This window comes from Pleurodeles waltl, chromosome 3_1, assembly GCF_031143425.1.
Source record: "Pleurodeles waltl isolate 20211129_DDA chromosome 3_1, aPleWal1.hap1.20221129, whole genome shotgun sequence".
Lineage (NCBI taxonomy): Eukaryota > Metazoa > Chordata > Amphibia > Caudata > Salamandridae > Pleurodeles > Pleurodeles waltl.
Genome location: NC_090440.1, coordinates 45,975,356 through 46,003,267, shown reverse-complemented (window position 1 = coordinate 46,003,267; position 27,912 = coordinate 45,975,356). Strand labels below are relative to the sequence as shown.

General features: G+C 45.2%; 1 protein-coding gene across 1 annotated transcript in view; it reads left to right on the top strand.

Moving 5' to 3' along the window:
* Positions 1 to 27,912, top strand: part of API5 (apoptosis inhibitor 5) — a 65,999-nt gene that overhangs the window by 13,176 nt on the left and 24,911 nt on the right. The window contains exons 2-10 of the mRNA XM_069221811.1: positions 248 to 409; positions 1,109 to 1,202; positions 2,629 to 2,694; positions 3,652 to 3,803; positions 4,457 to 4,663; positions 10,482 to 10,586; positions 11,818 to 11,907; positions 18,349 to 18,530; positions 24,385 to 24,478. Coding sequence (XP_069077912.1) covers positions 248 to 409; positions 1,109 to 1,202; positions 2,629 to 2,694; positions 3,652 to 3,803; positions 4,457 to 4,663; positions 10,482 to 10,586; positions 11,818 to 11,907; positions 18,349 to 18,530; positions 24,385 to 24,478 — 1,152 coding nt within the window. The remainder of the gene's footprint in view (positions 1 to 247; positions 410 to 1,108; positions 1,203 to 2,628; positions 2,695 to 3,651; positions 3,804 to 4,456; positions 4,664 to 10,481; positions 10,587 to 11,817; positions 11,908 to 18,348; positions 18,531 to 24,384; positions 24,479 to 27,912) is intronic.

Genomic DNA, 27,912 nt, shown 5'->3' with positions numbered 1-27,912 from the left:
CTGTATTTATTATTTGCTTTGAAACATGTCTGTGCATATTTATATGTATTAATCAAACATTGTGGAATTTGCCAGTCACAGCAAATTTAACACTGAAAGACCTTAATATAGTTGACTTTAATTTGTTTTTAAATTTGTTCTTGTATTAGACTATATCTGTGCCCTCTTGATTGTGTGTTTTTTTTCTAGAGGGTGGAACTGAACTGCTTTTCTGATTTGAAAACTCTTGTTTATTTTTATTTTTTAGCACAAAGATGCATACCAGGTTATCCTGGATGGGGTGAAAGGTGGACCTAAGGAGAAACGATTGGCTGCACAGTTTATTCCCAAATTCTTCAAGCATTTCCCAGACCTGGCAGATGCTGCCATCAATGCTCAACTGGACCTGTGTGAAGATGAAGATGTTTCTGTAAGAGCCTGCTGAAAGATGGACATTGTTTCAGTATAGATATTGTTGACCTTTGTTCTCTGATATCATTGGTTCTTCTCGGTTATTGTTTTAAGCATCTCAGAGAAGGATGTTCAGTGACACTGAGGTCCCCACTTACCCTATTTAAGTTCCAGATAATATTTGCTTTGGTATAGATGCATTTCTACCCGATTATTAGCAGGAGAGGGAGTCCTCGAGTTGCATCTGGTATTCACAGGCTCCTCCCCTGTGCACACAGTGCACTGTACGTAGTCTCCACCTCCCTTTCTTTTCCCTGTTTGTTGTCCTTTAGTATTTCTACAGACCTAACAGTTTTTAGGTTACTTCCCCGCTTTTTCTTCTGAAATGCTATTCCATGCTTTGACATCATTTTGCGGAAGAAATTGTGTTGCTTTTCATCTCCCTTTTCTTCCCTCATGTGGCATTATCACAGTGAACCCTATCTGTCACAGGACTGACAGCGTTTACTGTGTATTGCTCTTTGTTCAGAATTGTTTTGCTGCGTGCCTTGCTTCCTTCTGCCCTGAGTTAAAATAATCTACATTTTACATCTCAACCTATTAGTAAATGTTTAGCTTTTCTTCATGGTGGTCTTGGGCAAATATTTGATCACCTAATTGAGCTAATCTGTAAAATGGTGCCTTATTTGTGTTGATGATGCACTGTTTTTCTTTCCAGATCCGGCGCCAAGCCATAAAAGAACTGCCCCAGTTTGCTACAGGAGACAACCTTCCCCGGGTAGCAGATATCCTGACACAACTTTTGCAATCGGGTACAGCTCCTCTGCATAGAATTTTTGTTAATACTAACTTCATAGCTTCCAATATATCAGATAAGATTTATCACGGCTCGCTGCGGTTGTCTGTGAAAAAGCATACTGTTCGAGATCCAGTGTAAAGCTGCTGTGCCTTTATAGTGCAGAGAAACGAGATAGAAATGTTGAACACTTAAACAGTCTCATTCTCTAAATGTTGGTCTCATAATTAAAGAGCAAGAGATTTGATTCTCTCTGGTACCTTGATGGACAATGGACTTCCCATAGCGGTCTTCCACTCAAGATGTGGTATCCCTTCACCTGTTTCTCTACAAGTCCACTTACATAGGTATAGTAACAGCACTGCTTGGTCGTATTTCAGCAAGTTTTGGGACACCTAGGCTCCCTTCTTGTGGGCTTAGCACTAATTGGTTATGGCCTAGTCATGCCTTCTTCCCCTCCTGTACAAATTCAGAGCAGTATCTCTGAATATTTGCCAACCATTCTTTGGAATCGCTGAAGCGCAATCTGTAAAATGGAGAGTACTCAGGTTAATGTGTATATCTTCAAAGCTGCTATTCACCCATCCATAATAATCTGATGCTTTTAATTGGTGAGAGATGTTTTGTCCTGATTTTAGAATAATTTGACCTGGGTGGCTTTGGTGCTCTCTAGCGTTGGGTATCAACTCTATCCATTAATACTGTATTGAATCTGTGGATCACTTGAAATGTATGGGTCTTTCGAGGGCCTACCATGATGTTAAAGCCTGCATATTTGTTGAAGTTTATCTTCAAACCTGATACCCTGTGATGCATCTAGAGTTCAGGCATTATCGCCAAATTGCACTTGAAACATCAGGGTCACGCACAGCATCACTGCTGTACCACCTGAACTTGTTACTTATTTTGAGATAATTGTTCACTGCTGCCCACAGGCTACAAGTTGAAAATCTAGATTATTGTGCACAAAACATCTACATGAGTTGCTTTGCAAATGTAACCACTGTGCATAAATAATCAGCTTAAAGATATTCACTGAGATCCCACAACCGAAAGATATAGCTTTAACCGTCTTGGCAGTGACCTGACGGAAAGCTGTCCATGACCACAACCTAGCAAATACTTAGTGCTCTCCCACAAAATGTGAAATGTTACTGTGCTGTGCATTTCACCCCCACAGCAATGGTCCTGCATGTCTTGGATCTGGTTACTTATTTTGTTTAAAAAAAAGACTGACTAAATGTTTCTTCCATGAATAATTGTGACTTACTGCCTGTAAATTAAGAACTAAGTATAGCATTGACTTGTTTGCTGAGAAAAAACATTATTAATTGTGCCTTGTATGTTCATATTATGTACCAGATTTTTATAGTCTGGTAGTCCCAAGCCTAGGTTTCGTCTTCAGCATAACAAGTCATTGACAACCTTTTTTGTTTCCACAGACGATTCTGCTGAATTTAATCTGGTAAACAACTCGTTGCTGAGTATATTTAAGATGGATGCAAAAGGTAACGTATTAGTCTTGTGTATGACAAATAAATGTTTAATTAAATCTGTACAGTGCAGCTTCTCAGTGCTGATGTTCTTTTGTGTATTACTTTCAGGGCCACTGGAATGATGTGGCAAGTAAGGAATGTTTCTGATGGTGTTGAGTAGATTTCTCACTATTAAAGACTAGGCATTAAGAAGGCTGTGTAGTATCACTGGAGAAACAACTAGCAGCTGTGGCCAGTTTACATTGTTTTGGGAATTTTAATCCGTATGCTAAAGGAGAAGAAGGGGGTATTAACTGTTTTCCCCCCCTATATGTAAGTGAAATACTGAATTAAGTCAAAGAAGAAAATGCATCTGTGAAATTGTGTTTAAAGAAGATAACCATACATTCAATAAAGAAAGTAGCCAATCAAGGCATCCATTAAGAATCAGGCTGTCAGCAGTCATTCCACTGTTCCCTCTGGCTATTCTCTGAATTACATATGTGTGCAATGAAACAAAAAGAAATGTGTTTAATTTGGCTGTCAATTAAGTATTTTACCAGTGCCTACATGCTGGTTCTCTAGAAGGCATTATACCAATGTCTGCATGTCAGTTCTCTAACGTCTTCCAGGCATGTTCCTCTATTGGTCACAGCTCAAGTCATCTGCATCCTATATTATTGCTTATGTTGCTCAGGTTTTATCCTTATTTACCAATAGAGGTACTTCTCTTTATCCTGTTGGTTCATTTATGATTAAAAAGATTTAATCCAGATGCTGTACTAAGTTTAACTAAGATGTTCAGAACAACAGTAATAATTTAGAGTTCTTGAATTGTTTTAGGAGTCAACTGTTTATAGTTTGGGCTTGGGCTGTGCTTGTGATTTGGTGTAAATGCATTTGTCAGTGATTCCTCGTTTGGGTTCCCACGATTGCTTTGCTCTGTATGCCTGATGCAACAAAAAAAAAAACTGTATTTTTTTTGTGCAGGAACACTGGGGGGCCTGTTCAGCCAGATTCTCCAGGGAGAGGACATTGTCCGGGAGCGGGCCATTAAATTCCTGTCAACAAAGGTGCGGAATCTGCCCGAAGAGGTGATGACAAAAGAGGTGGATGATCTCATATTCACAGAGTCCAAGAAGGTGAGCTTCTCTGCTAAAACGTGAATTGGGGTTAGTTCGGGTTTATACTGTATTACTGCACAAATGTGTGTATGATGAGGCACACACAGGTTCTTTGCATTATATTAAAAAAAAAAAAGCAGGTGTTCACATTCCTTTTCTCGTTATTTTGTGTGTATGGTGCAAATCCAAATATTCTTCTAGGAGGCTTCCCCATAGGGTTAACGATACCCTGTACAACCCTGCAAGAAGTCCTTTGTATGAAGGGGTTGAATAGTTACCATAACCATGTTTCATGACGTGCTAGTGTAAATCAGTGAGGATCAGTGGCCCTTTTTTTTTTTTTTTTTTTTTTTTTTTTTGTAAACCCTGTTAGGGCGAAAGTAAGAGTTGCTGACCTTCTAGCTTTTCATACAATATTTATTCATCATGCGACAATCCAATTCACATGCCCCTCCCTGCCAGCCAACTAACCCACAGATCCTTTTTCCATCTGCACACAATCTCATTGGATGACAAAGATTGTGAATTTCTTACCAAGCTAAATGGAATAACTAATTAAAACAATGACTATGAAAGTGGCATCCATGATTCCTGCATTAAACATGCTTTTTGCTGATCATTGCTTTGACTTTTTTGTGTTTTTTTTATTTTTTCCCTCCTCTTATTTTTAGGTGCTTTATGATGTGACTGGAGAGGAGTTTGTCCTATTCATGAAGATCCTCTCCTCTTTAAAAAGTTTACAGTCTGTCAGCGGGCGTCAGCAGCTGGTGGATCTGGTCTCTGATCAGGCCGGGCTGCAGCAGACCCTGAATCCAGCAGATCCTGATTCAGTTGACCGGCTCCTGCAGTGTATGCGGCAGGCAGTTCCACTATTTTCGGTACATGGTTTGTTGTCTTTGCTATTTGCCATGTAAAACCTCAGAATGAATGGACCTTTCTATGTCAAGTTTCATGAGGTGCTGTTGTACTTGAAATTAAATGACTTGCAGATTGGGTTGTTTACGATAGGAGGGTGTGCAAAACAGTTCTTATCACTAAGTGAATTATAAATCCTGCTTTTTTGTCTTTATTGGCACTCCATTCTGCACGAGTAGAGCTCCGTGCTCTGTTTGTCTGCAAGGTATTAGTCTTTAAATATTATGCTTGGTTTGATTGTGACACCAGTGATGCACTAGTAGGCAGAATAATGTTTTTTTTTCTTCTTTGTTTCCTTGAAACACATTTTCATGAGGTGATCTGTGAACTTTTCCGTTCGCCCATTTTCATCTGCGCTTGCAACCAAATTCATATGAGCACTGTGTGCTCCTGTGGTCTGTTAGCCATGCAGAAAAACATGGTTTTAAGAACCACTCTGAAGTTCACTTAGTGTGGCTCCAATTAATGGTGGTGTGCGACTAAGTACCCTAAGGTTCTGCCATCTTGTTTTGAATGTTGGCAGGGAACTTTGTGAGCATCTGAGTGGCCACGCCAGGCAGGTGACATCAGAGCCCCCTCCTGATAGATACTTGCCGGGCCAGGTGACCCAATCCCCCTTTCAGGGCTATTTAGTGTCTCTCTCTTGGGTGGGTCCTTAGATTCGGCTTGCAAGACTCCAGCAGGATTCCTCTGTAACCTCCACTTTGACTTCTGGCCACTGGAACTGCGACTGGACCCTCCAGGAACTGACAGTGCTGCAACCCACGAAGAAGACTCTTCTGCAACTTGGTTTCCACGGCTCCTGGTAGCTTTGCAACATTTTCCTTGCTGTGCTTCCTCAGAAGACAACAACTCTTCAGCCTGCACAAGAAGGAGGAATAATCTCCCTTGGAGTGAAGGAGTCACCTGCTGCAATGACTATCTCCCCTCATCTTGAGCTGTGTGGATTCTGCATCACGGGTGATGGTCTGGAGTAGTCCTCCTGGTCCTCTCTGCCAGCTGTCCAACTTTGGTGGAGTTAAGACCTTGCCTTCCACTGCAGGACAGTACCCCCTTGCACCGTGTCTCTTGCAGTTACCAAGGCTTCTTTGCATTTCCTCCAAGGGATCTTCAGGCGACGTTTGCTCCAGTCCTCAGCACCCCTTCCTGCGACACACAGCCTTCTGCATGGTTCTCCTGCGGCATGGGATCCATTTCTGTGGTGCTGTGTGGGCTCCTTCTGCAACTTCCGTGTCCCCGTCCTGTGGTAATCTTGTGGGCGCTGCCCTTGCTTTTGTGGACTCTATTGCTGAGCGTGCCCTTTGACTGTTCCTGCTGGGATGAGTCCTCCTGGGCCTTTGCTGGTCCCCGGCAGCTCCACGTTTCCACTAACGGCGAATTTGCTTTGCCTAGGCTTGTTGGTGGAATTCCTGCACCTACACCCGTCTACAATCTTCACTTCAGCGTGGGACATCTTCTGCATCCATCAGGAATTCTTCTCCGGCTGCAGTGCTGACCTGTTCTTCCTCACTGTTGACCAACTCATGAAAGTACAGCTGGGTGGGTAGTAGCTCCCACTCCTCCTGGACTCCACTGACACTTTTGGACTTGGTCCCCTTTCTCAACAGGTCCTCTTCTCCAGGTATCCACCTCTGTTTTTTTGCAGTCTTCTCTGGGTGTCTTCTGTTCTTTTTCTTCCTTTTCGGTGGTTTGGGGAAATCCCAGTGATTTTTCTTCTGCTTTTCTGGTCACTGGGGGGTGCTGAGTTACTTACCTTTGTGGTTTTCTAGTACTCCCAGCTCCCCTCTACACATTCCACTTACCTAGGTGGGGGTCCTGTGTTCGCATTCCATTTTTTAAAGTATATGGTTTGGGCTCCCCCTAGAGTCACTATTGGTTATTGCTAGTTGCACTGTTTTCTAACCTTTTTCTATGTCTATTTCTGATTGATAGTGTACATATTTAGAGTGTTTACTTACCTCCTAAAAACGATTGGCTTTTTAGTAATTTTGGTATTGTCCCTAAAATAAAGTACCTTTTATTTTTGTAACACTGTGTGGGTTCTTTCATGTCTGTGAGTGCTGTGTGACTACAGTGGTATTGCATGAGCTTTGCATGTCTCCTAGGTAAGCCTTGGCTGCTCATCCACAGCTACCTCTAGAGAGCCTGCCTTTTAGACACTGCCTACACTTCACTAAGAGGGGATACCGGGACCTGGTATAAGGTGTAAGTACCTTAGGTACCCACCACACACCAGGCCAGCTTTCTACAATTGGTTTTAGCAAGTTATCCTGTCTGAACATAACTGCACATTTCTTGCTGAGAAGGAAGTTAGTGTCCAACTAGTGAGCTTCTGCTGCTCCCAAATTCAGTACCTTCACCTTGGTGTCAAGAGACGTTTATGGGTTTAAACCAGAGGTCGCAACTTATTCAGTAATAAGAGCTACTTATGTTAAATGTGTTGTTATAGTGACCGTATCAACCAAGATACCTGTGAGAGGCATCCTATGATGTGGTCCAACGCCACATTAGTGGTCACCATATGCAAGATGACTAGCAGTGATGACGTCAGTGCTTCAGGGATGGTTGCCAGAAGTAATATAAGAAAGGCTCCATCAGTGTTGAATGCCTCTGCATGGGTGAAACGTAGCTGCCATAGCGGCAGTGCCTCTGGTACCAAGTTTATATTAGTAATGTCTCCCAAATGTCACCTGATCTATCACTCCAGTATGGGCTTCAAATGTATTTTGGAAATTAGGAGGCCTGAAAACGCACAATTTTTTGTCTATAATACACAGCGTTTAATTTTGGTCAACATGAATGAATTCAACCAAGCAAAAGCTTCTCATTTAGTAGGTTTGGCTGCACACAGGGGAGCTAATAATGGGTAGCTAGATAAGTTTAAACTGACCATTTCATTATGTTTATTTATATTCTTAGAACTTGCTTTGCAAGTAGTGTGTAAACCCTGTCTTAATGTTTGTGATGCTCGGGATACCTATAGATTGTTTGCTAAATGCTTATAGATAACAGTATGAAGGTGGGTCTTGTTTGGAGTGGAAATGACTGTTCGTGACTCAAGACGTGGTGATCAGTGTGCTCTCTTCTAATGTGATTGGAATGGCTAATTGATGTTGGTGGTTTTTCTAGTTTAGCTGTAATTTTTAGTATACCGTACTATCTGGCTTCTACCGGGCCTGCAGACTCCAGGGGAGTTGCATAGGGACTGTACCAGTCATTAGCATCTTTCCTGAAAATAATGAAATTCCTTCTGCTTTTAAGCTGCGACTTTAAGACCTGAACTGCCAAGTTTTCCTCTTGGTCAGCTTTTGTGGGAGTAGGAACATCATCTACTTCTGGTGGCACTGTCATCACTCAAAATAAATGTTTTGTGCAAGCAGTGTTTTTTTTTTTTTTTTCCTTTTTTTTTTCTTCAAAAAGCATCAAAACTTAAGGTAACTATGTGCAGTAACTTTTAAAGGTCACACTCTGCCTTGTATCTGAGATGATACAGAATCTGTGATGTTGGACCATATATCATAGGATGCCTTTCACAGGTCACATACTGGACTGTCGCCGGTAGGCTTGGGAGGGCTCGCTACAAGGACAAGCCACCTCACTGGGAGCCTCTCTCAGGGTAACAAGCTGGCAGTGCACCCTCATTGCTTTGTGAATGGGCCACCTCAAACTTTAAACTTGGATTGGGCTGAACTGAACTGTGCAACCTAGTCTCCAGTTTCAGACTTGGTAGAACTAAATACCTCTTGGGATCATAGGTAATCGTGGGTACACGACAATTCTGTCTCCTAAACAGGGATCATCATTGTAGAACTTTTCTAGTCCCAGTTAAATGGTTCAAATCTCTTAAAGGAAGACAGCAATGTGTCTCTGCCTGTGGCCTTTTCTCTGCATCAATGAATCAAAAGGTGAGCAACGAATAGGCGAGCATTGATAGCTTCTATCCAGCCTGCTGATAGTTGGTACTAATCCATGCAGAGTGGATTTCTCTTTCTTGATCTCGCTCCTTATCTCCATGGCAACCATCTTGATACTTGTGTATTTCAAGTAGTCCCTCTGTTTTTAGCAAATGGCACTGGATGCTGGTGTGGGAACAAGACTACTCTTAAATATGAGTTGTGCTCTCTTTCGCCAGGTCTCTGTCTCAGTGTTGTTCCCTCTAGGTGCAACTTAACCTGCTGGAACCAATTTAAAGTTTTAGTCGGAGTGCAAAAGGTTCTTCCTGGGAATTCAGAATTGAAGCCAGACTGTGCACTTGGCCCTATAATCCAGTGATGTAATACATTTTAATAGTTGCTTTAACACAGTTGTTTGTAAAATAACAGATAGATGCTTAGTGTGCCCTTGTTCACTCAAACTAAAATAAAGTGACTAATGTGTGTAGAATCAAAAACAGACAGCATAAACAGTATGCTGGGTATCACATTAAGTATGCTTCCTCATTCATCGTATATAGCACTGTCTATGGCTCTTTCGACGTCATCTAGAATAGTCATCAGGACTGGGGCATTAATGCATGGGCAAGGTAACATCCCTGATTTGAAGCAAAGCTGTTGGTAGGGAATGCTCTGTGTGTTTAGTTACTTATGCTTCCTACTAGAGCAGTAACAAGTTGCGAGCGAAGGTAGCACAAGTATGGTAAACATTAAGCACCTATCTGATATTTTATTTGTATAATTTTACAAATAGTTTTATTAAAGCAGCTGCTAAGATTTATGAAAATTATTGGATTGAGTGGCTAATAACATAATTGTAGTCCTTTTGATCTCACACAATGCAACTTACAGTACCTGAAATAATTCAGGAATATTGAAATTAATCGTTAGTGAACCATTGTTCTGTAGAATTCAATATATCCAGGACATTCTCCATCCTATTGAATACTCATTTACATGCACCTGCAACACATACTTGGACAGTCTGTGGGCGCATTTGTCATCTACACAGGTTTACCACCGTCAGTAGGCAGTCCCCACAGTGAGATTCGGGTGAAGAGGTTTGCACATACCTACCAAAATCAGCTGGCACCAGCTGTGATTGTCATTGGACATGGGAATGGTTGTCACCGACACTAATGAGGAGTACTGCTTGGATGGCCCCTAAAAATCCTAACATAGTGTAGCACGCTGGCCACAACATAAATACCACAGGTCTCTTGCACTAGAACGCATACTGGGGTCTACCAGAGCAGATAAAATGAGGAGCGCACTGACACATGGTCATTACCATGAATGTTTGCTCCTGCACTTACGCATCAGAAAGAACAGAAAACATTAGCTACATCACCTGGAACTTCTGCGTCATGATGTCATGGCTTGCTGCTAATTATCACTTAAAACTTGGACCACTGGATACCGTTTCTACACCATCTGCTACATAGTTGAATATCTCAACAAAGAATATCTATAGATCAAACTTTACTTTAAAAAGTTGCCATACAAGGGCATGTCATTTGCAAAGTTTATTTGCTGACCTTTTAGATATTGATTGCTGTATTCGGTTGTTAAACTATTAAAAAGGTGATACGTTTGCCATGTCCGTATTAGGTGTGATAAAGTGTCAAAGAAATACCAACACATAATGATCCACACTAGGCTCCATACTTTGCCTCTGTTGCAACATAAGTCCTCCATTGATACGCTGTTTTACTGACCATGCTTACATTTCATACACATTTCACTAAAAGTGATAATTGCTAGTGCTTTAAACAGCTACTTTTGCAAGTAACCGATTTACGTCACAAAAGCATATATGTGATGGTGATGGCTTTTTTTTTTCCTTCAGAAAAACGTGCATTCCACAAAGTTTGTTTCCCACTACTGTGAACACGTGCTGCCGAATTTGGGGTCCCTGACCAGCCCAGCAGAGAGCATTGATATCCAGCTGGAGGTTGTATCCTCTCCAAGGCTTCACTGCATTGTTTGTGATGTGCTGTTACAGTGTTGCTCTTTACTTGGTTTAATGTGTAGCTTGATTCTGATAGAATTGAAACCTATTGCATCAAAGTCTGAATTGACAAACTCTAAATATAACTGCAGCAAACCTACCTTAAATTGTAATAGTTTTTTCCTGTATAGTTGTTTTTTTCTTTTAACCCTTTTCCAGTACCAAATTTGAGTAAAACATTTTGACGTGTTGAAAGCCTTTACCACCTAGAGCTGCATATCTTGCATTACTGGGATGTTTTACAATGATATTGAACATTGCTTTACGTGGCTTGAGTAATGACCGATGTGCATGCCTTAATCTGTGCATGCATACCTTGTTTGCCTATTTTTAACCTTTTTGGCAGTGTGCTCCTCTTTATACTAGAAATGACAGAACTACTAAAACTGGATGTGTCAGTAATGCAAGCCAGTTCCATGTTCCTTGGGGGTCACAGAAAACGACTAACTTTACCAACAAACTCTGCAATGCGTTGAGCTCCAGCAGTTAATCCATTGTTACGTGTTGGGAAATGTTTCACCTCCATTGCCATCCAACATGTATGAGTATTCGATCATGGTTTGTACCTCATTTGGCGCCTCAGACCACCACCTCTGTAAACCTGGCTTATAGACTGTAAGCCATTTATGCAGTGTAATAGCCCATGCTGTAAGGCTAAAATCACTTATTTGTTTACCCGAAGATCGTATTATCACTGTTGGTCACAAGATAAAGAAAGATGCTGCAGTAGGAGATTTTTTTCACGCTCTTGAGCTAAGAGGATGTCTCCAAGAGTAATTTTTGTTTTAGGAATAAATTCTCCCCACCCGACGTCGAATTTTGAAACTGGAGTGGTGGGGGGGACTGAAAATCGCAGTGCTTTGTTTGATAGTCTTTCTGTCATAGTATATTGCATACATTTTTTTTTTTTATGACTCATACCTGGGCGAGTTTTAGCGATTGCCTTAGGCAGCACACCAATGTGCATTTCTTAAACGCTACGACCAACACAAATAACTAACTCCTAGCCAGGAAGTATCTTGTTGAGGTCGATGAAAGTTCAAGTCAAAATTACTAGGATTTTAATTCTAAAATTGTGGTTTTATATAGACTAGACTTGGGCAGCCATGGATATGCAAATGTATTACTACTTTTCCATCTCCTGCTTTTAACTTTTTCCTTCATTTGGTTTCAGGTTTTGAAACTGCTCGCAGAGATGAGTGCATTCTGTGGTGACACAGAGAAACTGGAATCAAACTTAAAGAAACTATTTGACAAGCTACTGGTAAGAGTACTACATTCATTCTCTGTTATGAAAATGTAAAACACAGCATATATATCAAAACCATTCTTTTCGCTTGCATTGCTTTATAGACCTAGCAATTCTCAGATTTGTGCTAACACTTCCTGAACACCACACCAAAATATTTTTGATAGAAAATATGGTTAAAGACTCAACTTTGCTTCTGCTTGTTCTTTAAGCTTTTCAACCTAGTTCCAATTCTGCTTTGTCTGTTGTAACACCTTTTTTTCTGGTCCATGGGCAGGCACTGTTATTGTCAGTCAATCAATCAATCAATCATAGTATTTATAAAGCGCGCTATGTACCCGTCAGGGTTTCGAGGTGCTGAGAGGGGGGGGGGGGTGCTGCTGATTTAGCGGTCGAAGAGCCAGGTCTTGAGGAGCCTTCTGAATGCGAGGAGGTCCTGGGTCTGGCGAAGAGATATGGGGAGAGAGTTCCAGGTCTTGGCGGCGAGGAAGGAGAAGGATCTGCCGCCGGATGTCTTGCGCTGGATTCGGGGTACGATGGCGAGGGCGAGGTTGGCGGATCGGAGTTGACGTGTTGGAGTGTAGAAGTTCAGTCTGGTGTTGAGGTAGGAGGGTCCGGTGTTGTGAAGTGCCTCGTGAGCGTGGGTCAGGAGTTTAAAGGTGATCCTCTTGTCTACCGGGAGCCAGTGGAGTTCCTTTAGGTGAGGGGAGATGTGATTTCGGCGGGGTATGTCGAGGATCAGTCGGGCGGAGGCATTTTGGATGCGTTGGAGTCGTTTGATGTCTTTGGTTGGGATGCCTGTGTAGAGTGCGTTGCCGTAGTCAAGTCTGCTGCTGACGAGGGCCTGGGTCACCGTCTTTCTGGTTTCTGTTGGAATCCACTTGAAGATTCTGCGGAGCATTCGAAGGGTGTTGAAACAGGAGGAGGAGACGGCGCTGACCTGTTTGGACATGGTGAGGGCGGAGTCCAGGATGAAGCCGAGGTTTCTTGCGTGGCTGGCAGGGGTGGGCGGGGGTCCGAGGATGGAGGGCCACCATGAGTCGTTCCAGGCCGAGGGAGTGCGCCCGAGGATGAGGACTTCCGTCTTGTCGGAGTTGAGTTTCAGGCGACTGTTGTTCATCCAATCGGCGATGGATTTTAGTCCCTCGTGGAGGTTTGTTTTGGCGGTGAGCGGGTCTTTGGTCAGGGAGAGGACGAGCTGGGTGTCGGCGTAAGAGATGATGCTGAGATGATGTTGGCGGGCTAGTTGAGCGAGGGGTGCCATGTAGACGTTGAACAACGTAGGGCTGAGGGAGGATCCTTGGGGGACGCCGCAGATGAGGTTGGTGGCTTTGGAGCGGAAAGGGGAGAGACGGACTCTCTGCGTTCTGCCGGAGAGGAAGGATGAGATCCAGTGGAGGGCTTTGTCTTGGATGCCGGCTTCCTGGAGGCGGGTCAGTAGGGTGCGGTGGCAGACGGTGTCAAAGGCGGCTGATAGGTCGAGGAGGATGAGGGCTGAGGTTTCCCCGTTGTCCATTTGATGTCTGATGTCATCTGTGGCGGCGAGGAGTGCTGTGGTTTCGTCTGAATCCGGATTGTGAGGGGTCCAGGATGGAATTGTCTTCGAGGAAGTGGGTGAGCTGAGTGTTGACGATCTTCTCGATGACTTTCGCTGGAAAAGGGAGGAGAGAGATCGGACGGAAGTTTTTGAGATCGTTTGGGTCGGCCTTGGGTTTTTTGAGGAGGGGTTGGATTTCTGCGTGTTTCCAGCTGTCCGGGAAGGTGGCAGAAGTGAAGGAGAGGTTGATGATCTTGCGGAGTTCGGGGGCGATGGTGGCGTTGGCTGAGTTGAAAACATGATGGGGCAGGGGTCCGTGGGGGAGCCTGAGTGGATGGTGTTCATGGTTGTTATGGTTTCTGCCTCGTCCACGTGGGTCCAGGCGGTGAGGCGGCAGTCGCGGGAGGAGACGTCGGGGGTGGGGTCTGGCGGTGGACCGGTGTTGAAGCGGTCGTGGATGGTAGCGATTTTCTGGTGGAAGAAGGTGGAGAGGTCGTCGCAGAGTTTCTGGGAGGGCGGGATGTCGTTGGAGTTGGCTTTTGGATTGGAGAGTTCCTTCACGATGCCGAAGAGTTCTTTGCAGTCGTGGGCGTTGTTGTTGATGCGTTCGGTGAAGTGGGCGCGCTTGGCGATGCGGATCCGTTGGTGGTGTTCACGGTTGGTGTTTTTGAGGGCGACGAGGTTGTCGGGAGTGCGTTCTTGGATCCATTTCTTTTTGAGCTTCTGGCAGATGCTTTTGGAGGTGGTTAGATCGTCTGTGAACCAGGCCGTTTTTTTCTTTCCTTGGATGGCGGTGGGTTTCTTGAGAGGGGCAAGGGTGTTGGCGCAGTCGAGGATCCATTGGTGGAGGTTGATGGCGGCTGTGCTCGGGTCGGTTGCGTCGGGTGGAAGGTTGTTGATGAGGGTGCTGGTCAGTTGGTCTTGGGTGACTTTGCCCCAGCGGCGGTGGGGAGGTAGCTGGATGCGGTGTTGCTCTGTGGTTTTCTTATAGGTGAAATGGACGCAGTGATGGTCGGTCCAGAGGAGTTCGGAGGTGTGGCTGAAGGAAACGTGGTTGCTTGAGGTGAAGAGGGGGTCAAGGGTGTGTCCGGCGATGTGGGTGGGCGTGTTGACTAGCTGGCGGAGTCCGAGGTTGAAGGTCAGTGATGCGGTGTTGACGTCGTTGGCGTTTTCCAGATGGTAGTTCAGATCTCCCAGGAGGATGTAATCCGGGGAAGCGAGGGCGTGGGTGCTTGCAAGGTCGGCGATGGTGTCGCTGAAGGGGGCTCTTGGTCCTGGAGGGCGGTATATGAGGGTTCCTCTGAGGGTCGTGTTGGGGTCCGTGTGGATCTGGAAGTGGAGGTTTTCGGCTGTCCTGAGGGTGTCGTCCGAGTGGGTGTGGATTTTGAGGGTAGCTTTGTGAGCGATGGCTATTCCGCCGCCGATTCCGTTGGTTCGATCTCTTCTGGTGATTTTGTAGCCGTCCGGTATGGCGATGGCGATGTCCGGAGACGAGGAGTCGTTCCACCAGGTTTCGGTCAGGAAAGCCACGTCAGGAGCAGTGGTGTCGAGCAAATCCCAGAGCTCGATGGCGTGTTTTCGTGCGGAGCGGGTGTTGATGAGGATGCAGTTCAGGTGGTTGGGGTTGAATGTTTCAGTAGTTGGATTGGTCGTTCTGATGCAGGAGAATTTGCAGGTACGGCAGGAGAAGGGTCCTTTAGTGTGCTTCGGGGATGCCCGGTAGCATTCAGTGGAGGGGCCGGGATTGAAGGCGCGGAGTTCGTTGATCGAGTAGCGGATGCGGGGGCGCGAGGGCCAGGGGGTGTGGCGCTGGGCGCGGTCTAGGCGCGGACGGGCTTGCCAGCGGCGCGCCCGCTGCGCGGATGCGCAGCGCCAGCCATTAAGAAGGGAGGGGGGGGGATCAGCTGGGAGGCGGGAGGGAGCGGCAAATGGGGGCGCGAGGGGGGCGGGGCCGCAGGGAGGCAGCGGCAGGGAACGGGGAGCGCACAAGGGGCAAAAAACACTGAAAACGAGCAAAACTACAAGCAGTTACAGTGAGAAAAATACAATCAAATACAATAATGGCACAATACACGATCGGGGAGACAGCAATCAGGGGGGCACAAAGGGGGCAGAAGCGCCGGCGGCGAGGCGCTGAAAAAACGAAAAAAGCCAAAAAACACTTACAGGACGGCGGAGGCGGCACACGGGTCAAGTGAGCCCACTAGCCACCAGGGATGAGGCGCAGGAGGATGCCTGCGGGTGGAGGAGGGCCTCGAACACGCAAACGGCAGCGTGCTCGTGGGACAGAGACAGAAGGCAGCAGGTTGGTGCTGCGGTCGTGGGGGGCGAGCTCAGGACCTGAAACAGGTCAGAGTTCGCTCACTCGCGACGCGCAGCGCCAGCCATTAAGAAGGGAGGGGGGAGGGAGGAGCAGCTGGGAGGCGGGAGGGAGCGGCAAATGGGGGCGCGAGGGGGGCGGGGCCGCAGGGAGGCAGCGGCAGGGAACTGGGAGCGCACAAGGGGCAAAAAACACTGAAAACGAGCAAAACTACAAGCAGTTACAGTGAGAAAAATACAATCAGAAATACAATAAGGGCACAATACACGATCGGGGAGACAGCAATCAGGGGGGCACAAAGGGGGCAGAAGCGCCGGCGGCGAGGCGCTGAAAAAACGAAAAAAGCCAAAAAACACTTACAGGACGGCTGTATCCTGTCCTCTGGCCACAGTACTATTGATCTAAAGGAACAACCTCCATTTTAACACTTTACCCTCTGGCTTAAGCTGTAAAGGTGTCAAGACTTATTCCTGGAGGTGGTGTGTACTTACAAACACATGGCATAACACTTAATTACCAGTTTTGTTGGAATACAGAAAATCAGTTTATAGCAGGTAAATACATTTCGATGCACATAAAACTGAAAAAAACAAAAGTGCTGAGGAGACTTCTGGGTTAGAAAACATACACCAAAATGCTATCAGTGACTTGCTAAAGGTGCTGGAAAACAGATGTTAATCTTTGGGGGTGCTTTGGGTAATCTCTTTAAAGTTTGGAAGTACTCTGGTCATCTTTGTAAAACTAGACATTTGTAACAGGAACGCTGCCATTATCCCATCACTCAGTCTTTAGTGTTTAATCTTCTATGGCACCAATGTTTGCACAGGATTAAAAGGAAGTGCCCCTAAACTTGTGCCCAAAACACTGCCAAAAATGGATCCTTTAGAATTCTTGGCATTTACTTGCTGAGTGCTGTTCTCTGGCCACTAAAAAGGGTCACAGCCTAAATTACGGAGTCCTCTGTTCCACGTGACTATTCTTTGGGGATAGATGGTGAATGTGTTCCACTGTTTATCCCAGAAGGGCCATTGCGTTTGCAGGTCACTGTATCTCAGATTGTTCAGGTTGTTGTAGACTATTTTTTTTCATTGGTGGATTGCCCACAAGAAGCCTGTTGGAACTTATGTGGCACTCAGTATGGAAGGGAATGGGGACCTAGTGTTTTTGCAAAAGATACATTTCTGGGCTGGGGCAACCTCAGGGTTCCTGAACCCTCTGTCCATTGTTAGCCTTCGTCGTAGGGAGTTCAAAACACTCTTCCTTTGAAGCGGGTCACTTATTCCTAACAGTTGCTGTTTAGCTACTTTTGCAGGCAGGTAGGCCTTAGTTTTTGCAGCCACTCAAGCTGCAAGGCGAGTCCAAAGGCTTTCCCAGTCATGGGTGAAGTCTGAAGGGAGAGTGGCAAGCAAGCCACTGGATTTCCCGTTTTTCTCTTCAGATCTTAAAAAATGAACAAATCACTGGCTGAGGAGGGTTGGTACTTATTGTCTGGTTCCCGGGCTTGGCCAGTGAGGTCTGTAATTTCCCATTCTTTAGCCCAAATTTGTGGTCTCATCTGCTGCCCTTCCTGGGACCAATGTAGCCATGTTCTGGTGGATGATGTGGTCTATTTAATGGTGGATGTTGTTCACAGGTAGAATGGGGAAAGGGTTTGACTATTTCAAAGGGAAATGGACTGGCTGTTTGTTCTGCTCCCCGATGCACATTTTCTGAGAGGGGGGCAAAAAATGTGTACATGCATGTTTCCATGTCCATGTAATCCAGACATGGAATTCTAAGAGAGTTCATTCTCTGAACACACTGACTGGTATGGACAGGCTACCTTGACTGAACACCAAAGCACACTGATTAAGTAGACATATCTTGGAATAACACAAATAAATTATGCTAGTAGTAGAAAGGGAGAACTATAACTCATTACGACTTGGAGTCCCTTGTTTTCAATGCTTTTCAGTATTAGTTCAAATCTCTCTCCTCTGCTGTTAGGTTACATTTTAAAATGAGCCAGTTCATGGACACAAAGCGGTCTTGTGTAGTTTGCGGTGACATGCCATTTGTGTGTGGAAAGACTGATTGCTACAGACGTCTTCTTAGCCTATCTGTTTCACACTCTCTTAGGTAGTGAAAAATATACTCTTTATCTGTAAAAATATATTATACTTGTTTTTTAATCCCCAATTCCTAAATATTGAACTCTGGACATGGCATCCTGTTTTATGCAACATCTTCTGAGTGTGTAGTTGTACTTCCAGCTCTTAACTTGGTTAATTAACCACTCTGGCTCTTGTGTCTGTATTTACACATTCTGTTCAGTGGATTGTTATCCAAAGGCCAGCTCAACTAATTGTAGGTGGTGTTTTATATCTACACGTGTTTTGCTTTTAGTATGTCATTTGTATGCTACAGTTCACCTGAGCAGCTGCTCAAAACTTGTCAAGAACTTGTTTTCAACTTGCAAAATGTGTATATTGTGTGGTAAAGCTCGCAAACTGCATTAACATATTGACTTTTAGAAGGAATAATATTTGGCCTTTTTGGGTTGGAGAAGTGAGAAAGTAAAGTAGGGCATTTATTGTTGGCTTAATGATTTATCCTACAGGAGTACATGCCACTTCCCCCAGAAGAGGCGGAAAATGGTGAGAACGCTGGTAAGGAAGAGCCCAAGCTGCAGTTCAGCTATGTGGAGTGCTTACTGTTCAGTTTCCACCAACTAGCCCGAAAACAGCCCAATTTCCTAACAGAAAAAGTTGATGCAGAGAAACTAAAAGACTTCAAAATCAGGTAAGTCTCAGCTCATAATTGTTCTAAGGGAATGTTTTGACCACACACAGTGTACCATGACAGCATTTGAATAGGATAGGTATTCTCTACACCTGATAAAAATGATACAGTACTTAATGGTTACAACGTACACACCTGTGAATCAACAGCAGGGGTTCTTCATTGTAGAGCAGGCCCACTGGAAATGATATCCAGTGTGCAGCAGTGTAGTGCTTTGTACTTTTTCCTTCTTCTGGAGTAGCAGAAGTTTGAGAAGACATTGAAGTACATTGGCAGAGCCAGAGTAAATGTTTGAATACCATTATCAGGAAAAATATGGTTTGATTTTAGTGGAGAGAATTTGGAAGTGAAGACGTGGCTCCAAGTGTAGTACGGGATCTGCTATCTTAAGTCTTGGGAGGGTGGGGGGGTGGTGGTTTCATCGTAATTTATTTTCAGTTCATCATTTTTTAGTTCAGATCTGTGATTTTGCCCGTTTCAAGAGAGAAAGATATATATATATATTTTTTAAAGGCGTAAGGTTGAGGAAATACATTAACAACGTTGTGATGATTGGGGAGGGGGGGAAGGGGGGAGGGGAGAGAATCACAGAGCAGTGGACCTCACTCCTTATTAAGATGCCACTACAGAACAACATTTGGCTGCTAAAACTGTTCGAATTAACTCTGCAGGTGAAACAGAGAAGTAGTAAATTTCATGGGCTTTGCGTGGTCCTCGCTGACCACGAAAATGTAGTCCTGTAGAGCCACACAAATTGGATATTTACAGTTGGCTGTTTGCTTTTTGTTGGAACCAGGCTCTGTATATTGTAGACCAAAATGAGGTACACTGCAGAGAGTCCCGGGAAACACCAGCGGTATCACAGAGGCACAGATGCTATCCCAAATGCTATTTAGGGGTAGTGTGGTCGAGCAGTTACGCATGTCGGAGGTTAGTACTAAGCATGTAAGGCACACACTCGTACAGTAAGTGTGACAAACCCTCAAAGACATCGGACATCAATTTATAAAAAAAATAACACATACTTTTTTATAAACTGATACCAAGATCACCGGAACCAGGTGAGTACTTTTCGAGAGAGGAATTTTTACTGTTTTTAAAAGTTGACCCTTGGTGCAATTTTTGGGTTGCGGTAATGTTATTATATGGGGCGAAAATGTCTATTGCATTCAGACGCTTACTCGTGGTTGGAGGGGGGCCCACAGAACCAGGCTGCAGGCCTCTTCTCCTCCATCCCGGGTGGCGGGTGGACGGGTGCAGACTTGTCCTGAGGCATTGGGTCTTTGTTGCCAGGACACTTGCGGTTGAAGGGGGTCTGCAGAAACAGGCTGCAGATGCCATTGGGAAGTCCCTAGATGGGGAGCTCAAGGCGGACTTCTTCTTTGGAGGCCCCCTAGATGACCACTTCCTTTGGGGAGTGGGCATCACCCTGTCCCAGAATTTCTAATTCTACCATACACTAGATGGCAGAATTTCTATGGCTTTGTTCATTTCAGACTGTTCACCCTAAGGGTGAGTCCAGCCCGGAAATGCAACATGTCTCCTGCATAGCTAATTTTCCCGCCTGTTAAGGTGCCGGATGGGCTGTTGGGTGGGGGGGGTTGGCGTCTTCCTATGAGGAAGGCCAGATCTGCATACCTAGTGTGGTGGGCATCTTTGAAGTTCTCCTGCCTTAGGATGCAGATTTGCCGGTCATCTTGTTAGGAGGGGTGTTTTACACCCCTGCCAGAGCAAGCATTGTTTCTGACCTCCAAATATCAGTCTCTCAACCTGGGGGTGGGCGGAGGTGGGGTGTTTCAGACTCTTGTCTGTTGGTAGCAAGCTGGCTAGAACTCGTCTCTGGGTGCATATATTAATAAATCCATCACTGGAATCAGTGAGGGTTTATTAATACAAGTTGTTTGATAACAAGCATCCCTATTTTCAGTGAAGCCATCATGTAGCTGGGGAACACATATTGACCGGTGTCCAGCACATGTATTTAAAATGGCATCCCTGTTCACTTACTAATACTACTTCACGTACTTACTACTATGTCTAAGACATAGAAGGGGCATAGCTGCTCTTGCTGATATGTCAATGTGTGTAATATTATGCACCCTGCCTTAGGGCCGTAAGGCCTGCTGTAGGGGGTGACTTACAAATATTACCTGCAGTGTTTAGGGGACATGGCACACAGGCTGTGCCCCATGTCGTGTTTTCCCTGTTGGGTACACCTTATCATGCAGCCTGCAATGGCAGTCTGCATTAGGTTGGTGCTGGGTCCCTTAGAGTGGCACAAGTTGTGCTGCAGCTCTTAGGGGCCCTCTTCAGGACCTATGCTATAAGTACCAGGAGTACCATTTACTAGAGACTAACAGAGGTGCTAGAAGGCCTGGCCACTTGGGGGGATCAAGTGGCCAGGTGTCTTGTTTTGGGGAAGGACACTGGGGACCTGGTTAGCAGGAACCCACTGCACTTCAGTCAAAGTTGTATCAAAAACAAGGTAAAAAGTGGGGAGTACTGCAGTCAGAACCTAGTTTCCTACACTTTTTTTTTATTTGTGTGTATGCTTTTTATTAATCAGTGGCAGGCAGAAACAGATGAGTGAAGTGGGAAAAAAAATTGCTATACTGTGAATACAACTCACTGGCAGGAACTGTCTACTCCCGGCATCTCCAAACTTTTTTTTGTAGGAGTTACTTTATGCTCAATGAAAATCATCATGAGCTACTAATGTTAGTATTATAATAGAGACTGCATGAGACAAAATTATATTGGTGGCCACTCAATGCAAGATTATCCGCAATGCTGAGCTAGAAAGACTATACAGGTGCGCCCTACAAAGTTATTTCTCAGGTTACAGATACCATAGATGTTCAAACAGACAAATTACTCCAGTTTTAAGGCTTATAAAGCAGTAGAGAGAGCCCTTAAATATTTTATCAAAGCGTAGGGACCATCATACTAGTTGTTAAATAACAGATACTGGAATTGATTGTAACATTAAAAGTAAACCCCTGAATTCATCAAGATTCATCTGTAACTAATCAGATTTCTCCAAAATATCAGATTGGTTCAATGATTAATAAATGCCTCCGAGCATTGGAAAGTTACTATGTGAAACACTCATTTTAAACCTCAAAACCAACAAATTTGATTTAAAAAAAAAAAAAAATGCTTTCTGCTTGTTGAAACCGTGACTGTAAATAACACTCCTTGGACAACACACCTTGGGTAGCGAAGGGCTATGTGGAATTCCTTTGCTTCTTGGAAGTTCTGACCTTCTACAATGTACCATTTCTCCTTGTGGATGGTCCTAGTCACCTCCTCCCAAGCAGTGCTGACAGCCTTCCATCGCCACTTCCCAAATGACATGTTCTAGCGGTACCGTGGTCAGCTGGGGCCTTATTACCCACACTGCTGCACCCCTCACCACCCACAGTCACTCACTTACTTCACAGTTCTGTACTGGCACCTCCTCACTACTCCCCACACTTTGACTCAATCCAATCAGAGTTAGGTCCACCCTGTGACCCTTTGTCCCCATTCTCACAGTGCACACAGCTCACCTCTTACTGTTTCCAGGTCTGTCCCAGTGTCCTCGCCTGAGTTTCATCATAATGCCCTATCCACCTCACAAGGGCATCTCTAGCCCCTTATTGTCACATATCACCCCTCCAGCTTTTCCCCCATCTCAGTCTCCCCTATCTCAGTCACGTTCTTCTAGCCAACATGGTTTTCATACCTTGACATTCTGAGCACCTCTGTTGGAGTGTAATAAAACATGCAGTTAAAAATATGAGGCAACTTCGTTGTAAATACTAGTTATTGGATTTGGGAACATATTCAAAAGCTTATCTGCTGCTGGTTAAATGACTTAAATAGGAATATTATCTCATAAAAAATACAAATTAAATTGCATGCAAATTTGAAAAACAGAACAACAAAAACTGTCTAAATTGTAGGGAGAGTAGAATGTATTCTGCAAAATACAGTGAACGTGGAGCCTGGCCCACTGTCACTGTTTTGCTGCGAAGCTCTACATTCTTGCAGCCAGACCCCGCCCAGGGCTGTTTTTTGCTTGCTGGTCTAGAGTTGGCCATATTGTTTTCTGTATATAAACACTCTATTTACACGTTGTCGGACCCTTGTGTTCTAGAGCAGCGCATCTACTAAGCAGCTTCCCTGGGGTTATTCCGTTTGCTGCAGTGGCACTGCACAGCGCGGCCACATCTCCTTCTGAGGCAGCCGCCATATCTCCGTGAAATGCCACAGGACAGTCAGGGAAAGAAAAAGGAAGGACATGGCCAGAAATTACTGGTGCACGTGCAGTCTTTTGTGATGACAAGGCCACATTCACAGAGCACTATTTCCCCATCCCTCCCCAACAGGGTCCTTATTGCTGTAACAGCCCGGTGAGGTACTTGGTGTCTTGGGCTCCACCCCTTGCAGCACTTGAAGGACTTAGTGTGTCGGTTACCCTTGCTGAACCCACCTCAAATGTGAAAGTTTCCAAATGTGTGAACTCAAAGTAAACTGATGTGTACTAGGGCTGAGACAAGTGCTGTGTCCTTTAGCTCCAGGTAATATAGTCCTGTGCCCGAAGCCAGACCATACTCCGCTGTACTGGGTTCTGCAGCATGGCAAATTGAGATGGGGGGACTGCATAAGCATGCTCCCAGCCTGATTTGCACATGTCCAGTGTGTACATCTAAATCCACTGTACATGTTCAGTATTACTAAATAGATTCTTTGACTTGTGCTGCACGTGTTGAAACGAGCATTGGGAAAGACAACACGTCAAAGGAATGTTTTGCCAATGCTGTGTAGCATCAGCCAAAAGAAGGAAAAAACAGGGCACAACGAGGCCCCATCATTTTGTAGATTTGTTCATGCCTGATGATGTATGCACATGCCTAGTAAATTATTTGGCCGCCATTTTTAAATTTACTGATCCAAGATGGATCTGTAAATTGGAAAAAAATGGATTTTGACTTGTATAAGAATAACTTTTGTAAGTTGGAGTGACCCAAGTAGTGGTAATGTGTGTGTGTGTGTGTGTGTGTGTGTGTGAGAGAGAGGCAGGGGGAGCAACAGAGGTGCTTGAGGCTGGGTGGAAGAGACCCCAAAATAAAAGAAGCCTGGGAGGGGACGGGGGAAAGCAGTGGATGAGATGGGCAACACGGAGTGTGTGATGTTCGACGGAAGAAAGCATTACACAAGGGGAGAGAACGAGAACGCATGCGCTCTCCAGGAGTGCTGAAAAGAAAAAACTCTGAATGAGAGGAATGAAAGGATACAAATCATCCAATGAAAATGATGGTAAAGAAGCCATGCTATAGGAGAGGGAGAAACAGGAGACAAGGTGAGCTAAAAAAAAGAAGACTGAGAAAGAGGTGTGACAAACAAGCTAGACAAGCACAGTCATCGAATAAAAAAGTAAGGAAATAGGATTGAAAACAAATGCAGCAGGTGGTAAATAACAGGTCACAGTATTTGAGAGTCCAGAGTAGACTTTTTTTTGTTCTATCTGACAGCTAATGACTGTCTGCTAGGTGAGACTTAAAATGGTGGGACAGCAGCTGAACGATGACATACACAAGCCATCACTCCTCTGCAAGGGCCATTTCTTACTAGTAGTCCCCAGTTTGACAAACGTCTATTCCTGGCCAATAATTACAGCTTTGTTGGTTCCTTTTTAATTAGGAGATATCCTTGGATGGGCTTGTTCCCTTTTTTTTTATGCATCTGTTTTTCACTTGCGCCCTCTAATTGCCAGTTGCATGTGTTGGTGTGGATGTTTATAGAACAGCATTAAGATGTTTTTTTTTTTTTTTTTTTATGTGTCTTAATGCATGTGCGTTGTCTTCAGGTTACAGTATTTTGCTCGTGGCCTTCAAGTGTATATCAGACAGCTACGCCTTGCCCTTCAAGGAAAAACAGGCGACGCATTGAAAACGGAAGAGGTAAGGACTCTGGCAGCTGCTGTGAACTATCATTCTGGACCGAGTACATTCTGGGGCTTTTACATGTTCATAATTTATTGTTGTGTTCTTACTTTTATCGCCCTCTGCTCCCTCCCCACATTTTAATTCTGTACGTGCAAAAAATGTAGCGTAGACCATAACCCCATAGAGATTTTTAAGTGGATGGTGGTCTTTTACTGAGAGTGGGGCATTGATTTGTTTTTTTTCTAATTTAATTGTAAGAATGTAACCTAGGATCTTGCATGTAATCAAACAAAGTTACTGATGGGAGTGTGTCTGTAGGAAGTTGGCTCTGTATGCACAGAGTCCAAGGGTTCCCCTTAGAGGTAAGATAGTGGCAAAAACATAATTCTAATGCTCTATTTTGTGGTAGTGTGGTCGAGCAGTGGCTTATCAGAGGGTAGTGTTAAGCATTTGTTGTACACACACAGGCAATAAATGAGGAACACACACTCAAAGACAATTCCAGGCCAATAGGTTTTTATATAGAAAAATAGCTTTTCTTAGTTTATTTTGAGAACCACAGGTTCAAGATTTACAAACAATACTTTAAAATGAAAGGTATTTCATTCAGGTATCTTAGGAACTTTGAATCATCACAATAGCATGTACAGTTGGCAAAAATGGCAATAAGCTATTTTAAAATTGGACACAGTGCAAAAATCAACAGTTCCTGGGGGAGGTAAGTATTTGTTAGGTTCACAGGTAAGTAAAGCACTTACAGGGTTCAAAGTTGGGTCCAAGGTAGCCCACAGTTGGGGGTTCAGGGCAACCCCAAAGTTACCACACCAGCAGCTCAGGTCCGGTCAGGTGCAGAGGTCAAAGTGGTGCCCAAAACACATAGGCTTCAATGGAAATAGGGGTGCCCCGGTTCCAGTCTGCCAGCAGGTAAGTACCCACGACTTCGGAGGGCAGGCCAGGGGGGTTTTGTAGGGCACTGAGGGGGACACAAGCAGGCACAGAAAGTACATCCTAAGTGGCACAGGGGCGGCCGGGTGCACAGTGCAAACAGGCGTCAGGTTTGCAATAGGTTTCAATGGGCGACCCAGGGGTCTCTTCAGTGATGCAGGCGGGGGGAGGGGGCTCCTTGGGGTAGCCACTCGCTGGGCTAGGCTAGGAAGAGGACCTCCTGGGGGTCGCTCCTGCACTGGAGTTCGGTTCCTTCAGGTCCTGGGGGCTGCGAGTGCAGTGTCTTTACCAGGCGTCGGGTTCCTTGAAGCAGGCAGTCGCGGTCAGGGCGAGCCTCTGGATTCCCTCTGCAGGCGTCGCTGTGGGGGGTCAGGGGAGTCCTCCCTGTAGAGTTAGTTTTCCGTAGTTCGAGCCGGGGGTGTCGGGTGCAGAGTGGAAAGTCTCACGCTTCCAGCCGGAAACGTGTTGTCTTTAAAAGTTGCTTCTTTGTTGCAAAGTTGCAGTTTCTTTGGAACAGGGCCGCAGTCCTCGGGAGTTCTTGGTCCTTTTAGATGCAGGGTAGTCCTCTGAGGCTTCAGAGGTCGCTGGACCCTGGGGTACGCGTTGCTGTTGCAGTTTTTCTCAAAGTGGGGAGACAGGCAGGTAGGGCTGGGGCCAAAGCAGTTGGTGTCTCCGTCTTCTCTGCAGGGCTTCAGTTCAGCAGTCCTTCTTTGTCTTCAGGTTGCAGGAATCTATCTTCCTAGGTTCTGGGGGCCCCTAAATACCCAATTTAGGGGTGTGTTTAGGTCTGGGAGGTTAGTAGCCAATGGCTACTAGCCCTGAGGGTGGCTACACCCGCTTTGTGCCTCCTCCCGGTGGGGAGGGGGTCACATCCCTAATCCTATTGGGGGAATCCTCCATCTGCAAGATGGAGGATTTCTAAAAGCTAGTCACTTCAGCTCAGGACACCTTAGGGGTTGTCCTGACTGGCCAGTGACTCCTCCTTGTTTTTCTCATTATCTCCTCCGGCCTTGCCGCCAAAAGTGGGGGCTGTGGCCAGAGGGGCGGGCATCTCCACTAGCTGGGATGCCCTGTGGCGCTGTAACAAAGGGGTTGAGCCTTTTGAGGCTCACCGCCAGGTGTTACAGTTCCTGCAGGGGGAGGTGAGAAGCACCTCTACCCAGTACAGGCTTTGTTCCTGGCCAGAAAGTGACAAAGGCACTCTCCCCATGTGGCCAGCAACATGTCTGGTGTGTGGCAGGCTGGTAAAACTAGTCAGCCCACACTGGAAGTCGGGTATGTTTTCAGGGGGCATCTCTAAGATGCCCTCTGGGTGTATTTCACAATAAAATGTACACTGGCATCAGTGTGCATTTATTGTGCTGAGAAGTTTGATACCAAACTTCCCAGTTTTCAGTGTAGCCATTATGGTGCTGTGGAGTTCGTGTTTGACAGACTCCCAGACCATATACTCTTATGGCTACCCTGCACTTACAATGTCTAACGTTTGGCTTAGACACTGTAGGGGCATAGTGCTCATGCACCTATGCCCTCACCTGTGGTATAGTGCACCCTGCCTTAGGGTTGTAAGGCCTGCTAGAGGGGTGACTTATTTATGCCATAGGCAGTGTGAGGTTGGCATGGCACCCTGAGGGGAGTGCCATGTCGACTTAGTCATTTTCTTCCCACCAGCACACACAAGCTGGCAAGCAGTGTGTCTGTACTGAGTGAGGGGTCCCCAGGGTGACATGACACATGCTGCAGCCCTTAGAGACCTTCCCTGGCATCAGGGCCCTTGGTACCAGGGGGTACCAGTTACAAGGGACTTACCTGGATGCCAGGGTGTACCAATTGTGGAGACAAAGGTACAGGTTAGGGAAAGAACACTGGTGCTGGGGCCTGGTTAGCAGGCCTCAGCACACTTTCAAATCATAACTTGGCATCAGCAAAGGCAAAAAGTCAGGTGGGTAACCATGCCAAGGAGGCATTTCCTTACAGTATCCATGACATTTTTTTGCCGACTTTCACTTCAGACAAACCACTTTTACCTCTTTTTCCTAGCTGTGGTTATATTGAAATAGAAATTGCTACTTAAAACCATCCAACAACCTTTGTCCAGTATCTTTTTGTGTGGCTTCACCCTGCCTTCCAGCATACAGATTGTTGGCTTGAAGATATCCTGCTTTCCATCTGAATTGCTGGACCCTACTTTGTGGTTGTCCGTGTTTTTGGTACAGATGCCTGCGTTTAGTGACTTTACGCTGTGAGCACATGGCCAGTTTGTGCTGGAACAGCATTGTAAAGTGTTTTGTAAATGGGAGTAAAAGACCGACCTGTGTGCAGGAGATGCTTAAACATCTATGGCACAGATTTGGCAGACTTCCAAAATATCTTGTTTTGTGTTTTCTTTTCACTTTTTACATCAAGGCACCACCTGAATGGACGGCTTCTGAAGCAGGTTGCAGTGTATTCGTACCTAATCTGATCACTTGGCGCAGAGAGACAAGACTGCATTTATATTACAT